A 13926-nucleotide genomic window follows, 5' to 3' on the forward strand; every position below is an offset into this window, starting at 1 on the left:
TACTCGTCTGGCTGTCACTTTGACTAATAGGCTCCTGCAGCGGAGCAGGTGTGAGCCGAGCAGGTAGCAGGTGATGCGTGCGTCTAACCCAGAAAAGATTCATAAACAGCATCCATCTCACTTCCCCTCTTTTACAAACATTATCCATCTCTCTTTCTTTTGTGTGACAGCACGTGCTGCAAACAAATAGACCTAACTACAGCTGATGAAAGCCTTCACGGTCGGTGCAGATGAATAGATTCATGCACCAATTATGTCAGTTCTACAAGTTTTATAATTATTCATTTCATCATGTGTTTCAGTTTTTATCCCAGCTGTTTTCACTCTGAACAAACACTACATATTAACACTACATATGTAATTACTTTACTTTCTATTAAAACCAAATTGCTGCAGATTTTTAGACCAATAAAGGCTTAGGGTAATATTGATCAAGACTCCTTAGATTTAGTTATTTAAGAGTTTTGACCAAGTAAGTGCACAATAACAGAAATTTTACAGCTGAAATATAAACTTCTCAATGTTCTCTGGTGGAAAACATATCTTTGGCATTTCTGTGCTGTAATTTCTTGTTACTTATCGGTCTGCTGGTAAGCGATAAGCGAATATCAGCAAATACATCTGTGAGGCTGATGGCTGATAAATGGTTGTTTGGGTTCTTCTGTGTATTGCTGTTAAATATTATCTGAGTTTTTAGTGGTTAAATATTCACAACTACAGGTGATAAATGCTGTTGCAAGCTAAATTCAACACTGGAGGGGCTAAACTGTTGCTACTAGTTCCCAAAATGAGGGCAACTATGTGCATTTTATTATTCAGATCTTTTTAGGGAAAATGTATCTGTTATCATCACCATTGGTTTGAGGAAAAATTGCATCTAAATTGGATATTAATTCATAAAATGTATAGAATCCAGGCATGAAAAACACTCCCAATCTGTGTTTTACCATACTTCATAAATCTTTGTCTGTATTTAACACACTAAAATCTGATAAACCCAGACTTTCCCATCTCTCACCTCTCTCCATGTCGCATTCAGGTGACGACGCTCCGCTGCACTCGCTGCGAGGCCCGAGCACCGGCGAGATGAGGCCGAAGTCTGACAGCGACACAGTGCTGGGGAGGTCCAGACTGCAGGGCCTGGACAGAGGAGCCGGGGAGGACGAGGAGGAGGAGGGAGTGGGTGACGGAGAGGCGGAGGACGAGGATGCGCAGGAGGAGGAGGAGGAAGAGGAGGAGGAGCTGGCGAAGGGGCAGGGTGACAGGAGCTCCTGAGGGCTGCTGGGAGTCGAACCCAGGCTGCAGGTCTCTGAGTCTTCTTCTGACATGATGCTGCTGCCGCCACACGCCTCGTCTTCAAAACACACGGATGTCACTGCAGGGGGAGAGAGGGAGGAAGGAAGAGAGGAAGGGAGGGAGGGAGGTATTGAAGGAGACAGTGAGGAAAGGAGACAAAGAGAGCAAGATGATGAGGATGAAGTGATGAGAGAAGGAAAAGCGGAGATGGAGGGAAAGAGGATAGAGGAAAATAGAGAGGGGATGATGGATGGAAATGGGTTAGAGGAGGAGGAGAAGTGAGGAAGAGAAGGAGGTGAAGATGTGGAGAGAAAGAGAGAAAAAAAAGTGTCAGTTAACAGATATAAATAGAACTGAGAGGTGTTTCATTTTTCCCATCATTAATCAGAGCACACAAAGGCACCGTCAGTTCCCCGCTGCAATTGCATTCATTGTCTTTTTTTTACGGCTTTATCTTGTAACTTGTAATCACGCCGTCTGCCTCGAACTGGACGCCTCCGGCGCTCTGTGGTTACCATGGTAACGCCACCCTGTTTATTCTATAGTCAAGGCTGACAGGATGCAGCGGGCACATTTCTCCATTGAAACCTTCAGCTTGTTTCTATTTACTGGTGAATAATTTAATCTAATGGGTTTAATTTAAAGGGTCAATTCACCCAATTTTGTATATAACTGTGGACAGTTTTTGAAATGTGGCCAAGGTTATCGGTGCCTGTTGAAGGCGGCAACCCAAGAACAAAGGAGGCTGTCAAACTGAAAAAGGAAGCCTTTAGGGGGACTGTAGCACTAGCACACAACAAAATATTTTCTTTCTTTTGTAATTTCGTTGAACTGACCCTTTAATGCATTAAAAGGTTAATTCCTGGACAGCAGAAGTCTTGACTGTTAATAAGAAACATCTTCATGCATGCAGCGACCGGCATGTTAATCGCCCGAAGATGATTCACATGAGCAGCATATTAATATTATTAAATCAGTCGTGGTGTGTTCATGTCCGTATAAAACTGTGTGTATATATATTTGCTGTGCTTTTCACATCAGAGCTGAAGGATTTTTTTAAATTGAATAAACAGCACATTTGAGACCTGGAAAGTGAGGACCTAATTTCTGACTTAGATTAGATTAGATTAGACTCCTTCCTCTCTTCACAGCGTCTCTACTCGTTTAAACCAATTTCAAGTGTAACTCTTTAGGTCATGGAGTGTAAACAGTCCTCCATCCCGTTCCTGTTTTCTCTGAAACACTTTTCACCTGATCCGACTTTCTAAGAATAACAACCAGGAATTCGGAGAAACGGACAAAAGCTCGCTCTGTGGTGTTTTTACACCCACCGAAGACGCTGACGTCAGCATCGCTCCTTAAGAGTCGCTCTCCACTTCTCAAGTGGCTCCAGGTGGAAAATTAGCTTCACAAAGGGCCGGTCTTTTCATGAGAGTCATGAAAATCTGTTTCTTTCCTTCCACTTCTATTTTAAAAAGTTAACTTTACTGCCCCAATTTATCACCAATGACGACAGATGGCGACTAAATCTCATTACTGTCGTCTCTCTGACATTTACAGTCACCAGGTGTGCGGCTGCTGTGGAGGTCGACAGCAGAGCAACAAGATAGGAAGGTTTAACCTTTACTAATTGGCATTTTATCTCAGCAGGACAAACGTCTGAGTCACGCTGAAGAGAAAGCAGCTTACTGCGACACATTTTAATGTTGTCTATAAATAGAGACGTTTATCTAGACAGACAGGAGGATGGAGTAACAGCGGTTCCTGTACTTACTGGAAATGCCGTCCGACTCCATCTTAAAGTTGGAGATGTCGTCCCCGGAAACGCTGTCGCCCTCGGCGCCCACGCCTCGCTCCCGCGGGCCCATGGCGGTGCTGCGGCGTCGCTCGTGGATCTCGTCGGAGATCATCTCCAGGTTCCTGAGGGCCGTCTTGTAGTCGCCTTTGGCCTGGGACAGCTTGGCCTGTCGCTCGTCCACGTTCTTCTTCAGGTTCTGGAGGAAAGAGAGAGAGGAAGAGAGGCGGGATGGTTATTATGATGGATGGACAACAACACCGCCAGGCTGCAGACTCTAAATCTGGCATGTAGTGATACGTTGAGAGGTGACAAATTAGAGGAAAAACCATTTTAATCCACCAGATTTTCAAAGACTGTTCAGGTCTGCAGGAGAGACGAACAACATCCTGCAGAAATCACATTCCCTCTTTTGGTGTTTTGATGATGATGGTTTGTTTGGCACTAGATCTGGTGACTGTGAAGGCCTCAGCATTTGATCTACATAATGTTAACGACCCACTCACTGAGACTCTTGTGTCCTGTATGGAAACATCTGTATTCATGATGTTTCTCGACTCATTCATTCTGGCTTTTCTTTTAACTTCTCACTCCTCTCTATCATTCAGCGTGGTCCCAAATTTAGGGAATAATCCACAAAACAACTTGACTTGTTTTTTTTGCATCAAACATCTATAAACTCTGCAGCAGCTTCCTCCTTCATGCTGCAGTTATCATGTGTTTAAATAGCGACGCAAAGTCACATCCAGAAGAGGAAGAACTTACTGCAGCATAATCTACTGTTGATCCACAAACTGTTATGAACAATTATTGCTTCGATACCACTTTCCCAAATACTTCCATCTTATGGGTTTTGAGGAGAGGATTGCATAACAGAATTTTTGCATGATTGCAATTTTTCAATTTAGCCGTTATGTAAGACTGCAAGTGTAATTGAGCCGCATCTGTTTTGCATTAAGTGATGCTAAATAAGACCTGACGCTGAGCTGTTCTGACATGCAGTGTGAAACTCTTAAAGCAGTATTTAGTGCTGAATACTTTGAATACTATTTGAAGACACTTTTGGGACTTTGAGCATCCATTCAACCCACAAGAGGAAGGCTGCATGAGAGGGAATGTTAAATAGCTCGATGTCATCAGCTCAACAATTGGGAGACTTTGTTAAATCTTTAAATTCTTGACTAGATCATTTTCTGTAAATGGATAAGTAATGATCTGGCTGCCTATTAATTACTGGCTGCTTCATTCATATCACATTGGAGCCACTGTGGGAGGTCTGGAAAATTGACTTTATAATGAATCTTTTCATTTGTGTGTTCGTCTCTCTCGCTGTGCTTTAGTCTCTCTCTTCCTCTGTGTGGTTTCCAGTAAAACAGAGCGGAAGATTTTTACAACTGCAGAGGTCAGTCTGTGGTGATAAATCAGGTGCAGCGGTTGTGTGTATGAATTTCCATCCTCTCCTCACATATTTTTAACCTCTGAACAGGAACAGGCTTTACTCCCATATCACCTGTTCAAAACCTCAAAACTGTTCAAATATTTCCCTATGAGCCTGTAATCAGGGTTGGGAAGGTTACTTTGGAAATGTAATAGGTTACAGATTACTAGTTACTCTAATTAAAATGTAATATAAGTATTTCAAAAAACTAAATCAAATGAATGCAATTTACTACATTTGATGACTTTTATAAACAATGTTTTCAGCTGTTCGAGTAAATGTTCCCTTCATCTGTCCTTCCTTCCTTCCTTCCTTCATTCCTTCCTTCCTTCCTTCCTTCCTTCCTTCCTACTTTCCTTCCTTCCTACCTTCATTAATTCCTTCCTTCTTTCCTTCCTTCCTACCTTCATTCATTCCTTCCCTCCTTCCTTCCTTCCTTCCTTCCTCAGATCTAAGATCAGCTGTTAGGGTAAATGTTCCCATTAAGCACCAAAATCTAAGTTCAGCTGTTTTTCATGGATACTGACATGATTTATAAGGGAGATCATTTCTTATAAAGCAACATTTATCTCTCATTTGAAAATGCATTCATTAGTTCATGTAGATTTTGGAATATAAAATAAAGATATTTGATGAATAAAGTGGGTTTAATTGGTACTGTGACTCCATTTAAGCCCATGTGTGCTCCAAATAAGCCCACGTCATGATTTATTTACTAAATATTAAAAAAGAATTAAAAATGGCAATATATGTATTCAGTAATATGTTAAATATTAAATAATGAGGGGGGAAAAACCAATTTAGAGACATTTTAGATTTGTTTGGACACATTTGTTGGTCGTGACTCTTGTAATTGTTGTGAATCCAGTGTGAAGGAGCTAAATTTAAACTTTTAAGAGCCGCCCTTGAATGTTCTAATCTCTAGAGACACATTTCCAATGCAGCAAAAAACCTAATGCTAGTTAGATAATTTGCATATTATTGTTTAAACAGTTATATACACTATAGTATGAACACATGAGGGCAGAGTCAACAGATTCTGAAATGTTTGGTTAAGAAATGTAACCCTGAACAGCAGAGTACAGCATCCTCACAACCTTTACAGGGGATCAGCAGGGTCAGGAAGGAAATAAATTACAGCTGAGCAGCCGTCACGTACCTCCAGCTGCAGATAGTACTTCGCCTTCATCTCAAAGTACGGCCTGCGAGGGAGGAGAGGTCAGGACATAGAGAGAGAGGAGAGAGGGGGAAAGATTAGATCAGAGGGGAAAAATACAGAATAACCCAGAAAAGAGCAGTACCAACATCATCACCATGGCAACCCCGGGGGGTGGTGGTGGGGGAGATAAAGAGGGGGGGGTTGTGATGTTGTGATGAGTGAATGATGCAGAACGGATTAACGCCCTGCCGAGGCAACGCTCAGCAAGACTGCAGCTGATGGCTCAGTTAGTCCTGAATCCAGAGAGAAAAAATCGATACACTGAACACGTCGTTTCTAATTATGAGAGCAGGAACTGAACCAGAGCTGGAAAAAATTCACTTTTTTACTTCACCGGCTTAAGGGCTGTAAAGTTACAAGCGAGAAATATACTTTATTTTCCCTTCATAGGAGTGTGTCACTGCACAGTTTGTCTTTGTCACATCATGAACAGAGTCAGGAATCATCTGAAACATTCAATAAAAGACAATAAAACAATAAGATCATCATCCATTTGTTCTATATGTGTAATTATAGATCTCTATTTTTACTCCGCTGTCATGATTGTTGTCTATAATTGTTCCTTTGCATGTGTGTTCCTGTGTAGATGTGCAGTAAAAAGGTTTCCGAGTGACACATTTGTCTTTTTCAATGCAATAAAAAAAAGACTGGAAATATCAAAAGTTGGTGAACTTGCTTCAGACTTCAAACAGAGATAAATAAAAAAACAGGCTCAGAAAAACATAACAGAACACGACTGGAAGAAAGACAGGATATGAATTTTTAAGGGATGATATATCAAATTCTGTCTAGACGTCCACAGGATACACAGCATATTATTCAGTTTGATAATCAAGTAATTGTTTTAGTAATTTTTAAGCAAAAGAGCCAAATATTCGCTAGTTGCAGCTTCTACATTTTGAGGATTGGAGGTTATTCTTTGTCATATATGAATATCTTAGGATTTTGGGTTGTTGATCTGACAACACAGGACATTTAAAAAGGAGGTCACTATGATGTTTAAGACATTATGACAAGCAGTTTTCACTATTACGATCAGGATACTAAGTAGTATAGAAACGTCTCCCGTCAAACGATACCTGCAATCAATCCTTTTTTGCACCCAGAGCTAGAAAATAAGACTATTTGTACGGACTTGCTTACAGCCAATCAATGCAAGCATTGTTCGATTTAATGTGACATGTGATTGGTCCACTGCCACAGCGGCTAGAACCCGTCTGTGGTGGTGAAGTTGAGGTGAATTTGAGTTAGTGCACTTAGCAGTTCAGCAGCCAAGATGCCACCTAAACGCTCTAAAGCAGCGGCGTTACCATAGTTACCGTAGTTACCGTAACTCAGCGGTGTCAAACTCATCTTTATTTAAGGGCCACAAACAGCTCAGATTGGGCCAGACCAGTAAAAAGATTAGAAGGAAGGAGACAAGGAACAGACGGAAGGACAAATGGAAGGAAGGAAGGAAGAGAAGGAAAATAAGTAAGAGAAGACAGGAAGGAAAGATGGAAAGAATGAAGAGAAAAAAAGAAGGAAGGATGGAGGGATGGAAGAAAAATAAGTAAGAGAAGACAGGAAGGAAGGTAGGGAAGGAATGAAAGGCAGATGGTAGGAAGGAAGGAAAGAAGGACAAATGGAAGGAAGGAAGGAAGGAAAGTGGGCCGGACTCCTCAGCGGGCCGGTTCTGGCCAACGGGCCTCATGTTTGACACCCCTGGCTCTAAAGTGAGTCTACACTAAACGCCTGTTACACCAGATAAAAGACTAAATGTGTTAATGATTATCTAAAGAAGGACTCAGTTGGTATCAGAATCACTTTAAAAAGGTACTTAGATTAGTGTTGGTATCCTCATTTTTCAGCCTTAATACTAACAACACTTTTCCAGACTTCTTAATAACATTCAAACTTTATAACATTACGGCAACGATAGAGTTACTTCACACACTGTAGCAGCAGCTGTTCATGTATCAGCGTCATGGAATCATCTTTACATTCATTGTTCTTGGCAACGAGATGCATTCACTGCCTCTGGAAAGCTTCAGTAACATCAGGAGGCTGACACGGCCGTCCGCAGGCTCTGAGCGATGAGGTATCGACGTGGGAATTGAGGGAGGGTCTTATGTAACCGTTCTCAGTACTTGAACTGAAGTTTAATTAAAGGTTAAAGTCCAGAAACAAAGCTGTGAGCTCCTCAAACATACATTGACTCCACTGGGAAGGGGAGCAGCTTTGAAGGTTCCTGACAGTATGATAATGAAAGAGGAGAAAGAAATGCATTTGAGATGACGTTATCTTCACCGCTGAGCTCGGACAGCTTTCATCTGTTTGCAGCTCGGACTAAAGATACCAAGAGTTTGAGTTCATTCATGTCTTGTATTCTTACTTTTCTTCAAATCGGTTTAAGTTTTCATTTTTAGCGTATTGGATTATAACCCTCGTACCATCCTCCCGGGTCAAATTGACCCTGTCTGTTTTGACTGTTCCTTCTTTTCCTCCCTCCTTCTTTCTTTCTTTCCTTCCTCTCTCTTTACTCCCTTCCTTCCTCCCTTCCTTCTCTCCTTCCCTCCTTTTCTTCCTCCCTTCCTTCCTTCCTCCCTCCTTTCCTTCCTTCTTCCTCCCTCCTTTCCTTTCCTTCTTCCTCCCTTCCTCCCTTGAGACGAGGACAACAGGAGGGTTAAAATGCTATTTGCAGAGAAAATACTGCAGTTGTGACATTTCCTCTTTTTTAACTCACTTTGAGGGTCTCTGGCAGCTCATTCGCTTTTTCTACTTTCTTTATTTAATATAACTGGAAGCATTTTCTGAGCTACATTTACTCTAAAATGTAGTGATCAGTTCCCTTTATGTTGTTGTTGCTGAAAACAAAACAACATTCAGATATGTGGTGACACTAAATCCAGGTGAAGTTTGCTTTTAATTATCTGCACTTTTTTAATAATCTGGATATTTTTAAATGACAATACAACAGCGTAACAAGTAAAACTGTCATATTCATAAATATAAATGCCAATTCGGCTTCTCTCAGTAACTCATTGAAAGCTCTCACAGTTGTCTTTAGGACACAAAACCTAATATATTTTATATTTATGATTTATTTGGAATATAATTAAGAACTTGGTAGTTAACATTAGCAGATACAGTATATATAAACCTTAAATGTTCATCAGGAAACACAGGAAAGGGTTGCACTAAGGCATCAGATATTTAAAAACTAAATGTGTGAGAAATGAGGAAAGTCTACAGAAATGCTGAGATTAAAAACATAACCAACGGGGGAACCGAGGGGAATTTTGAGTCCTTGGATTTTTATGCACATCTATTTAATTTCATATATTGTGAGGCGGAAGCGCAGCAGTCGTGTCATTCTAGTAAAACTCGTGTTGGTTGTGTAGGAGGGTGTAAACTCGTGACTGCAACCGAATTTAGTCGAACTTCCCCTTTAACACCTGACTATTTGAAATAAACAGCTAGATGTGGTTTTACTATTTTAGAGGGCGGCTTCAAGTGAAGAGAGAAGTGCAATCTGATCACGCTGCTTTAAAAAAAAACACTGATCTGATCTTTCGATGTCTGGTAGAAGACAGATGTTCATGCTGCCGGTGATGGCTGGAGACAGACTGCAGGGAGAAATTGTCTCGGAGCTGAAGGGTCTAACATTCAGCTCTCGAGTGTGTCTGTAAATGAGGCTCGAGGGCAAACACGGATGACGTCGCTGTTGATCTCATCCTGCAGCTGAATAATTGGCGGAGCGGTCAGCCGAGAAGTAACAGTCTGCTTCAGAGTCTGGGTTCACAGCGAGATCTGACTCATGCCAGCATCTCAAACAACACAATTAATGTCCAAATATAAAACTATGACAGAAGCTGGAAACACACTACTGCTGTGATTTATTTCATGCTCTGAAAAATTAATTATAGTGTTTGTTTTGGGGGCTTTTTTGACATCGTTAGCTCACAAGGTAAACAGTGAATGTCATTGGAAATAAATCACCCAACACTGAGCAATGGTTTCTATTCAATATGTTACCTGGGTTACTGATTAGGTTAATTAGGATAAAAGACTGATGTTGACTCCCTTTACAGCTGCAACTAATGAATATTTTAATTATCGATTAATTTGCCTATTTATTGATTAATTAATTAGTTGTTTGGGGATGATGATCTGTGGTCTAATGTCAGAAAATAGTGAAAAATGTAAGTAAGAAATTCCCCATAGGCCGAGCTGATTGTCCAAAACCCCAAAATACTCAGTTTACCATCATGAAGTCAAAGAAATCCATAAAATCATCACATTTAAGAAGCTGGAATCAGAGAATTTGGACATTTTTTCTTTAAAAAAATATCACAAAACGATAAGTAGATTATCAGCTGACTAATTGATCAAGTAGTATATATAAAAGTGACACAGATAATCAGACTGAATTGTTATTATCTGTTATTTTGTTTTTACGTCATAATTCAGCCTGCTCGTTATTTTAATAAATCAGTAGTGATGTCGTTTCCAGGCAACACAGAGGATGTGGAAACAGCTGCTGGACTGATTTGATGCCAGTAAAAGAAACACGTTGATTTAATAGTTGTTATTTCCCGAAATCAACTAACAACAACCTTTAGTGCGTCAGTCTCATCTACATCTGCACTCTAACACTCAGCAAAGCTCTGATTGGCCGGGTTGAAAGTCATCTGAAGCTCTTACTTGGACTTGTTGATGGTGCGTTTGAGTTTCTTCTCCAGCTGCTTCATGCGGCCAATCGCTGCCGTGTATTTGGCCGCCGTCTCCTTATGCAGCAGCTCGCTTCTCGTCTTTGTGTTCTCCGCCTCCATCACCTGCAACAGCCAATCAGAACTCAGTGTCTCCGTGAAAGCCCAGCACTCAGAGGACGAGTGTTTTTTTTACTGATAAATAAATTTAAAAAAACATCTATCTCCTCCTTCCTCCTTACCCGCTGCGTGGCGTGGTTCAGCATCTCCTGCCAGGCGGAGTCGAACTGCCGGTTGTCCTCCTCCAGGAGCCTCTGCTCGGCCAGGGAGATGGTCTCCTTCGCTGCACGCAGGACCTCGGTGGCTCTCTGGAAGTCCTGGGTGGCTTTCTGAGCCTCTAGCTGAGCCTGAAGGAAAAGACACAGAGAGGTAGATCGTTCATTATTCTGGTATAAAGCATCAAAGACCAGCTGGGTTAATGTACAAGAGTGTCTCCTCAGTATAACTGTGTATTAAACTGGAAGAGCAGTCAGTCAGTTCTCTCATGTGTATCTAATCCTGACTTCATCTTCATTTATAGAACAATGGAGAAGTTCCTTTCTACATATTACAAACTGTATTTTCTTTATGAATCAGCAGCTTTATAACAATAAAGAAGAATTTAGTTGTGAAACCAGATAAATCTTCACTCCTCAGCTGTAAATGTATGTTCTCCCACAGGCCTCTTTGATTGTAACATAACACACACTTGTCATTGACAGAGCTGTTTGTGGAATAAATGACTTGCTTCCTGTGTTAAAAAATGATTCCTCTCCTCATATTTTTCTACAGTTTTCCTTTCAGCAGAAACTATTTTCATTTCTCAAACCCTTCAGAGTTCATCTGGAAGGAAAACAAAAACAGTTCATCAAGTTTAAAATCTGGAGAATCTAGTTTATTAAAAGTTATTCAGCTGTAAAAGCCTGAATGAACCGTTATCGCATAAGAAACCTGAATAATTATTGTAATTTTTGCAACATTAAACTATTACACATTTTCACCAAAATATTTTAGGGCTGCAACTAAAGAAACCAACAGCTGTTTTCATCATCTGTTAATGTTAATTTTTTTTTTTTCAATGAATCATTATGTTAGTTAGTTAAATGTCATTTCATAAAATAAAATAGTGAAAAAATGTCCGAGCTGATGAATTTAAACTGATTATTTTATCCAAAGCCCAAATATATTCCATTTACTTTGATTTTAAACTGAAAAGGAGGAAAATCTTCACATTTAAGAAGCTGAAACCAGCAGATATTTTACATTTTTAACTTGAACGGTTAACAACAATCATTAAAATTGTCCATCGCCTGATCGATTTATTAATGAGGATCATGCGTCATCATTTAGTTAAGGGAACAGATCAACTCAACAATAGTACACACACACACACACACGCACACGCACACGCACACGCACACGCACACGCACACGCACACGCACACGCACACACACACACACACACACACACACACACACACACACACACACACACACACACACACACACACACACACACACACACACACAACAGGCCAAAAATAACACAGATCAGACTTTAATGTGTAAAAAATAGCAGCAGAGCTCTTTGTACCGTCTTCAGTCTTACATAAGACGTCGGCGACATCATTCATCTGATCTCATTGTAATGAACAGCTGAGGCGTTACACACTGCAGCTACTGTACTAACCTAATGTAAGACTGCTGTGTTTGCCTGTGGATAAACACACAGCAGAGGTTTGACCTGGTGTCGAAAATCTAATTACTGAAAGAAAAACGGTCGAGCTACGCAGATCCTTAGTGAGGAAAAACTCATATGCAATTTAACGAGTGAAGTGAAGAAAAGATTAGCTAGATTAGATTTTAACAATAACATCAAATCTAATCAAGAAAAGCCTTCAACCTCCACTGTGTTGTGTGTAAGACCTGTGAAAATCCCACTGCAGGTTCTAAATAATGAGATAGAGATAATAGATAATCCATGTTGTCTATAAAACGTAAGAAAATGAATTAAAAATGCTCATTATAATTTCTGGAAGCTCAAACTAGTTGTTTATTCACATTACTCTGATGCAATCAATGCACATCAAATGTAAAAATCAGCAGTTTCAATCCACAGACTCAGTATCTGTCTCCCATCAGCTCTCTCAGTTTTAACTCCTGTCTGCAGACGCTGTGACATCACCACATGCTCGCTGTAATTGGTTTATCGACGGTCATCAACATGCCAGCGCAGCACGATCCGAACAGCCTCGGCCTTGTTGCAGTCATGTGCTCGGCTTTGTTTTTCACGCTGCCTGGACGCACGTGCTGATTGGATCCTATACAGAGAGACGTTTGTTACCTACAGTACTGCCTTCTGGTTTATCTGTGTCACGGTCTTCAATGTTAGGGGTTGGTCACACACATCAGCGATCGTTTAAGATGGAAATCATTTTATTTCCTGTCGTCGTCTAACAGGAAGGTTCCACTAAAGATAAAGCGTGTTGATTAATATCCGCTCGTCCTATCAAAGTGTTCTTGAGGAGCAAAATTCATGGCCTGTTTCTGTTCTCAGTATGATTGTAAAGGTGTGTGTATTGTGTTCAGGATATTCAGTTTGGTGTCTTCTGTGACCCAAAATACTTCAAACTGTTTTATAATCAACAAACACCGACATGCAGAAGAATTGGCACTGACCACTTAGCTGTAATATGTCTTAAAAAGAGAGACTGTCTTAAATTATGCTCCGTTATGCCCGTATCTTCCCTCTCTGTGACGGTCTGCTGTGAGTGAAGCCGTTTAAAAACAACATTAAACACATTTGATGTCTGACTCGGTCGGACAGCAGCGTCTGAGTGATTATAAATCAGCAGAGAACAGCATGTTTCACTGCTGGCAGGAAGCAGAAAGGTTGTTTTCCTTTTTCACTGCAGCACAACTAAACTGCAGGGGTCTCAAACATAAGGCCCGTGGGCCAGAACTGGACTGCCGAGGGGTCCTATCCGGCCCTCTTTCATTCCTTCCTTCCATTTGTCCTTCTTTCCTTCCTTCTTACCATCTGTCTTTCATTCCTTCTCTTCCTTCCTTCCTTCTTTCATTCCTGTTTTCCTTCCTTCTTTCATTCCTGTTTTCCTTCCTTCTTTCATTCCTTCTCTTCCTTCCTTCCTACCATGTCTTTCATTCCTTCTCTTCCTTCCTTCCTTCCTGTCTTCCTTCCTTCCTTCCCGTCTTCTCTTCCTTCCTTCCCTCTTTATTTCCTTCCTGTCTTCTCTTCCTTCTTTCCTTCCTGTCTTCTCTTCCTTCTTTCCTTCCCTCCCTTCCTCCCTTTGCATACTGGACCAGGACTGGATCCAAACCAGTTGTAATATGATGAATTGTGCTCATAGGCACACGTGTTAAACTAGTGCTATGTGTCTCAAATCTCATATTTCTGTACTAACGCTTAATATTTTCAGTGCAGAAATGC

At 40.8% G+C, this 13926-nt stretch overlaps 1 protein-coding gene across 1 annotated transcript in view; it reads right to left on the minus strand.

Moving 5' to 3' along the window:
* Nucleotides 1–13926, minus strand: part of sh3bp5b (SH3-domain binding protein 5b (BTK-associated)) — a 45440-nt gene that overhangs the window by 2163 nt on the left and 29351 nt on the right. The window contains exons 4-8 of the mRNA XM_062422552.1: nt 10682–10846; nt 10435–10565; nt 5689–5731; nt 3071–3290; nt 1019–1375 (exon numbers count right to left, since the gene is read on the minus strand). Of these exons, the coding sequence (XP_062278536.1) occupies nt 1019–1375; nt 3071–3290; nt 5689–5731; nt 10435–10565; nt 10682–10846 (916 nt within the window). The remainder of the gene's footprint in view (nt 1–1018; nt 1376–3070; nt 3291–5688; nt 5732–10434; nt 10566–10681; nt 10847–13926) is intronic.

The sequence above is a fragment of the Scomber scombrus genome, chromosome 7 (assembly GCF_963691925.1).
Source record: "Scomber scombrus chromosome 7, fScoSco1.1, whole genome shotgun sequence".
In the NCBI taxonomy this organism is placed as follows: domain Eukaryota; kingdom Metazoa; phylum Chordata; class Actinopteri; order Scombriformes; family Scombridae; genus Scomber; species Scomber scombrus.